Source organism: Tetranychus urticae, chromosome 1 (assembly GCF_039701765.1).
Source record: "Tetranychus urticae isolate SD_2017Ah chromosome 1, NJAU_TeUrti_SD_1.0, whole genome shotgun sequence".
NCBI classification, from domain to species: domain Eukaryota; kingdom Metazoa; phylum Arthropoda; class Arachnida; order Trombidiformes; family Tetranychidae; genus Tetranychus; species Tetranychus urticae.
In genome coordinates this window covers 20,053,205-20,063,538 of record NC_142958.1, presented here as the reverse complement: position 1 = coordinate 20,063,538, position 10,334 = coordinate 20,053,205, and the positions used below count along the sequence as shown (strand labels likewise).

At 34.5% G+C, this 10,334-nt stretch overlaps 1 protein-coding gene across 1 annotated transcript; it reads right to left on the bottom strand.

The window, feature by feature from the left end:
• Positions 1–1,303: 1,303 nt before the first annotated feature.
• On the bottom strand, positions 1,304–8,361 carry LOC107371998 (putative peptidoglycan muropeptide transporter SLC46). Its single transcript, XM_089266296.1, has 3 exons — positions 3,247–8,361; positions 2,705–2,857; positions 1,304–2,637 (listed from the first exon to the last, which is right to left on the bottom strand). Exons 1-3 carry the CDS (start codon positions 3,656–3,658, stop codon positions 1,679–1,681), a joined length of 1,524 nt encoding a protein of 507 aa, XP_089122422.1. The 5' UTR covers positions 3,659–8,361; the 3' UTR covers positions 1,304–1,678.
• Between the last annotated feature and the right edge of the window lie 1,973 nt (positions 8,362–10,334).

Below are 10,334 nucleotides of genomic sequence, written 5' to 3'. Positions count from 1 at the left end.
AGTATTGTATCTAGTTATCCGTATATTGTTAACCTATCCCGTAGTCAATAAACGCTTCAGCAGTAACTCTTCGTCCTACGATTCTTTCAATAAGATATCTGTTCTGTGACTCATGAGGATCATGATTCTTATTGACAAAAAATTTATCAATTTTAGTTAAATATTCCAATCCTGGTGGACAATTCAATACCAGTGGCGATGGCATCCAATTGTCTTTCAAAAAATTAAAAACATTAATTAAATATGCTATTTAATTGCGGATCAGATATCTGATCCGCAATTAGAGTTAGAGAGTTAGGTTAGGTCCTTAAGAGTTAGAGTGAGAGCTCCAATATTGAAGCTCTCACTCTAACTCTTAAGGAAGTAAAATTAAAAAATCTTACCTTTAAAGTTTATTTTAGCATCTGAATGTTCTTTGGGTTGAAGAAACGGTTCTTTAGCTCCATAATAAGAGCGTAAAGAATCATCTGGTAAAGAAATCGAATATGACATGTTTTATTTGAACTGTTGGTCCAATTCGAAACTCGAACAATTGTAAACTATCAAATTAAATTGAGTTATGATTATGGTTATTAGTTAAAAGTTATCTTTGACTGGTAAAGTAGACCACTTACAACCACTCCACTTTAAAATAGTAATTACTAATTACTATCTAATTGTATATTTAATAAAACATGCAAACAACAAGTACAATCTTTCATTGCTCTGATTATAATTCAACAGCAAACAGTTCCAAAGAAAATGACGTTTCCTGATAATAACTAGATTATTTTACTTTAAGTGCATTTTTACCACAGATGGAAGCAACCTACCTGTGTAGAAAAACTTAGTGTATTAAAAATAATTTGATACATCATGATACCAATTATTAAACATTTTATATGCAAAGGAGTACCTTGCCCAGACAATCTACCACTGTACTCATAAGCCATTGTCCCCACTTATAAGCTTTTCTGGTGTCCTGTAAGTTCGCCAATTTTAAGCTTTAAAACAAACAAAGAGTCCAATCCTTTTACCACTTTAAAGGAACATTGACAATAATTATTTACTGCTTTGGCAAGTAAATTATCAATTTTGATCAAGATATTCGTGTACAGCGATCAAGCTCAAGCTGAATTAATGAAACAAAACAAAACGAGTTTACATGCAATAAGAAATGTGTTTTGTCTCCTGCACGAACTTTAACTGATCTCTGTACTCGTTTGAGACAACTTTTCACTCAATCACAACTAGTGATTTCAGTATTTGACTAGTACGTATGTAATTTACTAAAAAATAAGAAAATTAGATAAAGTAACCAGTGTGAAGCCTAAAATCATTTTTATTACTTTTTATATTATTACAACCTTATTCAGAGTCATTCAATTTGCTTGCTCATGGAGAGTTTTCATTCATTTAAATATCAAGAACATAATACATTAAAGTCTCTTTTAGTTTAAAATTGTTGAAAGTATTATAAATTTTTATCAATCAATAGCGAAAATCATTTATGCTGAAATTGCTAGCAATCTATGAATTTGGTGCTCATCAGATAACCACTGATAGATGATTTATAAATTTGCAGAGAATTAACTGAAAATTAATTTGACCAATCTCGTGCAGCCAAAGCATAATATTCAGAAGCTAAAGGCGAAGACGTGGAGATAAATAATCATGTCCGTTGCGTAGACCAACTTTGTTATCTTTCATCTGATAGAAAGCTCGAACTTTCTTGAGTTTCCTTTCCCTTTTCAGCAATCAAAACTAAATCCCATTTCTGCTTGTTTATGTTGAGCAAAATAGCGTTGGCTAAAGGAATGGTGAATAATAAACCAGTAATTATGTACACAAGACCAGGATTGTAGTCCAATGTTGCTTTAAATACTGTGGTGTAGAATAGCGCTGATAGCAATTGGTTAAATCCTCCAATAGCTGATGAAAATGCGTAAACTTGTCCAATCTCGTCTTTATGAATCATTCGAGAAATGATTGATCGATCGGCAACAAATATAACACCAGCGAAAGATCCAAATATGATAAATAAAAAGGCTAGGCGACTAAGAATAAAACCCTTGGCAAGGAAAGCCACCATAATTGAAACAATACCAATTATGGCCAATGAGCTATCATGAAGTTTCATTTTATGAATGAATAGCGGAGGACCAATAATTACACCCAGAGCAGGGAAGATGATGAAAATGGCACCGTAAACTCCCATTTGTTCAGCATTAAAATGATAAACTTGTTGGTTAAACTGGTACCCAATGGAATGATCTCCAGAGTAACAGATATTTGCTATAGTGCCAGTCAATATCGTTGATATCAAATACCAATGAGCATTATTTGGTCTTCTTTTGAAAACAGTGCGACTTGCATGGAAAATATTGTCTGGTTTGATTATATTATAAATGAGTTGTTTCACTGTTTTCTTCTTGTTTTCATTATTCTCAGAACTTGAAGTATCACCATTTGGTTGAGATTCGTCTGTTTCAACCTCTTCGTCAGCAGCGTCATATAGCAACAACATAACCCAAATAGCCGCGAAAACCGCTAATACAGATGAAATGATATAAACTCCAATGTAGTTACGAAGCTGGTTCGGGAACCATGGTTTAGTCGATAGAATGCCTCCTCCCAGTAGACTTGAAACCGGAAAAGCTGACAATGAAATTTCAATTACAAAAAGATTATTATTTAAATCATGAACTTTTATAATATAACTTACTTGCAAATAAGAAAATTTCGATGATTGTAAACCTAACAGCTCGAAACTTTGCTGGTGTCTTTCTTGTTGCATAAGTAAAGGTTCCTACTGTTATAATTATTTCGCTTCCAGTTAAAACTGGAAACAAATATGTCCACAATAATGAGTCAACACCTAAAAAATAAAAGTTGAGAGTAAAATTAGTTTAATAGCAGTAATCACTAGTATTAATTAATAGTGTAGCTTCCTAAGTATTAACAATATAACGATTAGCAATAATAACGATTATCTACCGTGTTTCCACACAATCAAGCACCGGGCTTAATTATGAGTAGCTTAACTCTTAAGTCACTGTTGACACTCGTTTTTATGCACCGGGCTTAAAAATGAAATTAAAACCGGTTTCCATTACATTGGATACATATCTTTTTGTTATCGATTCTTGCTTTTTTAATCATTTTTAAGTCACAGTGCTAAAAAATGAGTGTCAACAGTGACTTAAACGTGAAAATCTTCATAATTAAGCCCGGTGCTTGATTGTGCGGAAACACGGTATTACTTACCCATTTCAAAGTGTAAACATTGATGTATAATCATAATGTTTTGAAAGACGATTGCTAAAGATGCTACACCAGAAAGATACCGGAGATGACCAGGATATTTATCCATCCAATGACCTAAAATGGCTGACAAGATTATCGTTGGTATAGCTTTCATCAGAGTAACATACATTTTAAGTGTTGTTGTGTCTTTCAATACATCATTCCTGACTGTATCATATTCAGGTCCAGCAGTTTCCAAATTTAAACAGACACTTTCATTGATTGAATATTTGTTGACACAATATTTATCCTGCAACAGTTGGTTGAAAGCAAATCCAGGCAAAGAACCACTTAAAGTTGCTAAAAAGTAAAAAACATCGATTCTCAAAAGTTTAACAAGTTCGCAAACCTCTTTGGAAGTAATTTTGACCATTTTGATCACTCTAATTGGAAGGCTAATACTTGAACTTTGAAGACGTTATCCAATTTCAACACAATGTTGAATATGGTGTCGCAAAAACTTATTTGTTGCAAAAATATTGAAATTTATATTGGATAGACTTCACTATTCATAGGTTAGTCTTTTCGCAAAAAATAACAGATATTCATTCTGTAAATTCAATATTATACTGTTAATGATCAAAACTTTCTCAAGATTATTAGATAGTTTTCTTGGTACTCACAAAATTCACAATAATCTTATCAACCTCAACTGCACCCGTAGACAACCCTTCAATACAACGATTACATCTGGAGACGATTACAATTGCATAAAACTTAGTTTTTCAAGTTATTCAAGGTGACTTCCATCAACCATTTATTGAAATTAAAATTCTCAATATGTCGTTATCTATGAAATGGTTGGGCATCACACCTTGAAATCTTCTTTCTGACATTTTCAATTTAAGCAATTAATCGCGATGCAATGAATTAAGATTTGAGGGAAGGCACCTGCACTTTAATAATCCACAGATTTCAATGAAAAAATATGAAGAACCAAAAATTAAATATTTTACTGATAATAATAATTTAATAGTTTAAATTGAGGAAAATGAGGCAAAAATTTTGGATATAATCAGATGTGTAACAGTATCAAGAAATTACACTGAAGAGAGGAGAGCTTTGTTTCAATCATTAGTTCCACCTTATGCTTTCCATCTAAATTAAATATTTATTTACGTAGATGAATAAAACAGTTTTGTTTGCAAATTGTTTGAATTGATTGATGTCTACCAGTTTCTAGGTATTCCTTATGCAAAGCCTCCCATTGACAAATTAAGATTAAAGTTAGCAGTTAAACCAGACCCATGGACTGAGGTTAAATCAGTGGCTGATCCAGGTCCAGCTTGTCTTCAACCAGATAGTGGTCTATGAAGAACCAGTGAAGACTGTCTCTATCTCAATATATATGTAACTGAATTAACTTTTAATAAACCATCAGTCAAACAACGACCAGTGCTTTTCTGGATTCATAACGGTGGACTTACAACAGGATCTGGAGTTATTGGAGGACTTCCAATGGTTTCATTACATGATGTTTTACTCGTCTCTATAAATTATCGTCTCAATGCATTTGGTTTTATCCACTTTGCAGCTGAGGAAACTAGAATTCCTACATACATTGGTTTGAAACTGTACTTTGGGTCTGAAACTAACAATTCAGATAGTAGTAGTACAGATACACAAGATAACTCACTTTTAATCGATATTTTATTCATAAAATTGACCAAAGCTCCATTGACCATTCTTCTCTTAAATTTCTTTTTTGTTTATTCATTGTTTAACTTTTTTTCGTTACAGCAACAACAACACCAACAAAACATCTACAAGTCAATTGGCCCCAAAGTAAGTCTCTTTTCTTTTTTATGCATGCATTTTCTAAGTATTATTTCATCTAACTTTTTTATTTTTAGTTACCACACCAACACTAATTCAAGACATAATCAATACCGATCCAACGGCAAAACAAAAAGAAAAAAGTAAGTAACTCCTTACAATTTAGCTTACTTTTCCTATGCTTTCCTCACCTTTACCTTTACCTCTTTCATACCTTTACCTTTATTCGCTTAGCCTTACTTTTAACTTACCCTGTATTCCTTTGTTTACACTTGACTATCCCTTTGCGCATACCCTAACCTATACCTTAATACCACCCCTTTTACCTATACTATTGCCCATCCCAATACCTATTTCTCTTTCTTTTTCTCTTTCTTTTACCTTAGTAGTTGGAAACCATACGCTTAGAGCACAAAAGAGACCATACGCTTCGAGCACAAAAGAGACCATACGCTTCGAGCACAAAGTGAAGGTCCAATAAAAAGAAAGAAAATCAAACCTTGATGCTGTTTCAGACTCAGAAAGTTAAAGAGGTAAATGAAGAAACATGATACTTTTAGAAAGAAACTAATTAATTAAAGAATAAGGAAAATTAAACTCCCGGGGCTGATCTCTCGAGATTAAACAGTTCCTTATTTGCCGTGAACTCGCGAGTTAAGAGATATCATTTGATACACGAGATTAATGAAATCAATTAACTTGCGAGCAAAATTTCCTAATAATTTCATATAGCCCGGGGTAAACATTTTGATTTGAAGATTAGATAAATCATGATGATTTATCTTATCTGATTCAGGTCTTAATAAGGTAAACAAAAATTTGTGGTTTTTTTTTCAGAAAAGCACTTAAGATTATGACCGATAAGTTATCTTGATGAAGAATTAGTATATAAACCGAGTTGGATCTTCAGATTTTATTCATTAAGTCTTCAGCTTCTGGAATTGATTCTTCTCATAATTTAACACTCTCACTCTCTCTCCTACTCTTCTCTCCTCTCTCTCTCTCTCTCTCTCTCTTTCCATTCATTGAACAATGGCCAGCCGTGATGCAGCACCAACAGCACCCTCATCAACACCAGAACCAACAGCATCCGCATCAACACCATCGATCCAAGGATCTGCAGCCGTTGGTGACAACCCAATCAAATCTATCAAACGGCGTGGATATATGGATGTGAAAGGTACTCTGACCCTGGTTGGCGTTGCCGAGTGGGAGGATACCTTGGTGATAATCAAGGATACCAACCGGCTGGAAGCCAACGCAGGTGAGGCGGATGACGCGAGTCCCCTTGGTTTTCTGCCCTCTGATTTCAAGCTGGTAAAAGCCTTCGATGAAGACGACGTGACGGGTTATACTCGCAAGTTCACCTGCCGCTACTGTGGCATAGGCCGCAGCACCAGGACTAGCGGAATCCGCCACGAGCAGAAATGCAATGCCGAAGGGAGCCCTGGTCATGTCTGCGTTATACCGCCGTGCACAACCGACTGCGATTATGACCAAACCGAAATTTACATTGAAAATCCGATTTTTTTGCTAATTTTGACAAATGCTTCAAAATTGTTAATTTTTGACTGATCCAAATTTTAAAATGATCGCTAAAATTTTCGGGAGGTGCCCTCTATGATTTTTCTTGAGAAAATCGGAAACAAAGGCCTTTGTCTGTTTTCTTGTTCCTGTTGTAATTTGCAAATTTCTTCTTATTTTTGTGCTATTTTCATGCAGAATAACTCTTAAAATGAATGATTTAACACTCGAACAAAAAGCTTATTTCATTGAACATTTTTATAAAAGGAACGAAAGTCCTGAGGAAGGTTTGAGAGCATTAAGATCAAAATACCGCAACATTAAATTGCCATCTAGGCGTTCATTCAAACGGTAAGTTCCATAAATAACCAGTAAAACAATTCTAATTTCGTTGTTGTTCCTACAGCTTGGTGGAAAAGTTTAAAAAAGGTGTTTTATGCGACATGCAAAAAGAAAGTGGCCGACCCGCTCAGTATAACACTCCTGATGTTATAGCAAGAGTAAGGGATTACTTTACGAGATATCCTAGAACATCAATTAGGAAAGCAGCTCCAATTTTAGGTATTCCCTATACGTCATTACAAGCTGTACTACGCAAAGCAATTAAGTTGTACCCCTATAAAGTTACTGGTGTGCAAAGATTAAGCGACCACGCAAAAGAACAGCGCTTGGAATTTTGCTCCAGCTTGCTTGGAGTTACAACAGGAGAAACTTTCCTGGTCCAACAGACAGTTTTTAGTGACGAGGCTCCTTTTTGGCTGGATAGTTACGTCAACAGACATTTAAAACGTTATAAACAACATTTTGATTTCTTTTAAACATTTGCATTTAGCGCACTTTCGTCTTTCACCATAAATTAACCAAGGGGCACTAGATGGCGCCACTGTATTGGGCAGCCATATTGGTCAAAGATCATGACCTCCCCCCTTTAACTTCCGTCTTTCTTTTATGTTACTCTTTTTATGCTATTACAGTTCAGTAATTGATTTACTTCTTGGTTTTCTTACTAATTCTAAGCTCATTTCTTGTTTGTATTCAACATAGATGACGTCGCAAAGGTAAGTCTGACGATGATCGGTTTCTTTCATGGTATTTATAATTTCTTTCTCTTTTTTAACAGCTTCCTGACAACCTTGCAGGGTTTATTGATTTCGAACAAGAAGAAAGACTGGATTGTGTTCTCTTGGACAGATTGGACCCGGCCCCCCCATCTGAAAAGGGTATTTTAAGTCGCTTAATAAAACGAATGCGTGATACTGGAATTCACGAGTTTATATTTTTAGCCAATAAAATGGAGAATGACCCAGATTGGGGTATTTGGCATGTGTTTGAGATGCAAGGCGGTAAACTTAAATGTCGTTGGTGTGATTTCACCTGTTCATTCAGATTGACCAAGCGTTGGTCAAATTCATCACAACATTTGGCAAGAGGCCATGCTCGTGAAATAGTTAATTGCCGAGGATTATAAAACTGTGAACGAGAAAATTGATTAAAAGCATTACGAAAATGAAACTTAATAAAATCTCTTTAATCATTAAAGAAACTTTGAATTGAAAGCACGTTTTACTTAATTATTTCAATACATTTACTTTACTTATTGAAGAAATGTATATTCTTTATATTTTTTTTGTTTTTAGGATCGGATAACAAATCTTACAAATCTAACAAATATTAGTAGGGATTCAGATGTACGATAGTTAAATGTATTCGATTATCGAAAGCTCAATTTTTCTCAATTTCTCGTTCTGAATGACAATTATTAACTTTTGAATGCGAATTTTAATCAATTCAATGTTTCAAAATTATAATTAGATATAAATAAACACTGTTTTTCGACTAAAACTGATTAGGATCAAAGGTCAAAGTAAGGCATCGTTGATTTTCATCACTGTTGATAATAGAAAAATCGAGAGGGGCTAATCCTTCTCCATTATCATAATGAAAACCGAACTGATTTAATTAAGTAAATTCGGATTGATCAATTGAGAAAGAATCAGACTTATCTGTTTCCATTTGGTTGATCTGGGGTCTGATTGTCATATTTTGCCAGTCAAATGAATATCGGCCATCCGATTGTAATTGTTCCCTAATAATAAAGGGTACGAAAAGTTGTCGCTTGCTACAATAATATTAGTCCATATTGACTGAGCAACTCCAGTTACTTTAATTAAACATCGGGTTTTCCCCAGTATCTCGAGAAAATGACCAGTCGCTGATTTTATCATTGGTCCTTCATATCGTTGAATAATCTGAGGGTTCTTTAGGACTGAAATACGGATGATGGAAAAAGCAGATCTAGTATCGATGAAGCAATCCACCTGCTGATCATTAACCCAAGCTGTATTGATAACATAATTCTTATCCGGCGATAAGCAATGAACTTGAGGATTGGTAGCTTAATCTGACGGGATTTGGGACTGAAGTTTAGGTTGAGTGGGTTGTGGGTTAAATGTATGTTTTGGTTGAGTATTGGAGGGTAAATTTAATTCAGAGTTTAATCTTGAGATCGTTTGGTTAAAATAAGATCTAGAGTAAACTGGGTTTGATCTGTTTTGAGCTGAATTGTATTGATTGTCAGACCTATAATAAGGCTGAACGGCATAGTTGTCAGACCTATGATAAGGCTGATTGGAATAGTTGTCAGAACTATGATAAGGTGGACCGTAAGTATTATCAGACCTAAGGTACCTTTGCCCATAAGTATTGTCAGACCTATGAAAGGGCTGACCATTATAATTCGGCCGAGTGTAATTTCGAGGCTGATTATTATTTCGTTCGCCATATTGCTTTTTACGGCAATTGATCTGGTCATGTCCAGATTTATTACAATAGTAACAGACGGGGCGGTTATCAAGTGTTCTAGTATTTTGCAACATTGCGTTCTGATAAACTCGGGGTTCACGGTATCTAGTTCTATTTCTATGTCCATCATATAATTCATTTACCATTTCTTTTAATTTCGAAAGTTCATCATCACTAGAACTAGGCTGATTTCCTTTTTCTAAATTTCTTGCACTGTCCCGGAATTCGGAAACAGTTGTAGACTTAGCAGCATAGAGAGCTGATTTTAGACTCAGTTTTACTCCTCTAAAAAGATACCAAATAATTTCTGTACCTTCCATATTGGCATTCTGTCTAAAACAGAGATCTTTTACATCGATAATAAATTTTGTAACTGGCTCATTATTTTTCTGGTTTCGATCGTTTAATTGTTCAATAATAAAATCTTCATATTTTGATGGTAAAAACGTAGGTTCCAGCTGCTCTAAAAATCAGGCCACGTTATCTTATTTTCTTGAACTTTTGGTTGAACCTCTTGCTTATACCAAGCTTTAGCTGAATCTTCTAAATGATTAACTACTCGCTTCACTTTTTCTTCGCCAGTCCATTCATATGAACTTAAAAATGTATTGAAATCGTCAAGAAATTTGATAACCTGAGCTGAAATTTGCCCATAAAAAGGAGTTAATTTCGGAGGTCTGAAGACTAAAATTTAAGATCTCATGGCTTTCAATTCTGTCGGGAGTCAAAACACAAAGTCTTTCAAGGGGACTTTCGGAAAGTTGATCAGGAATATCGGATGAAGTTGCCGAATCTGGCATTTACTTATAATAAGCAGTTACAATCAATCAAAGGATAAAATTCAATGAAACATGCGTGGAAGGATACAAAAAGAGGTTGTCAGACCTAACTTACCTTTTTGATACAGCAAAATGGAAATAGTTGATGGAATGATGAATGTAGTTGAA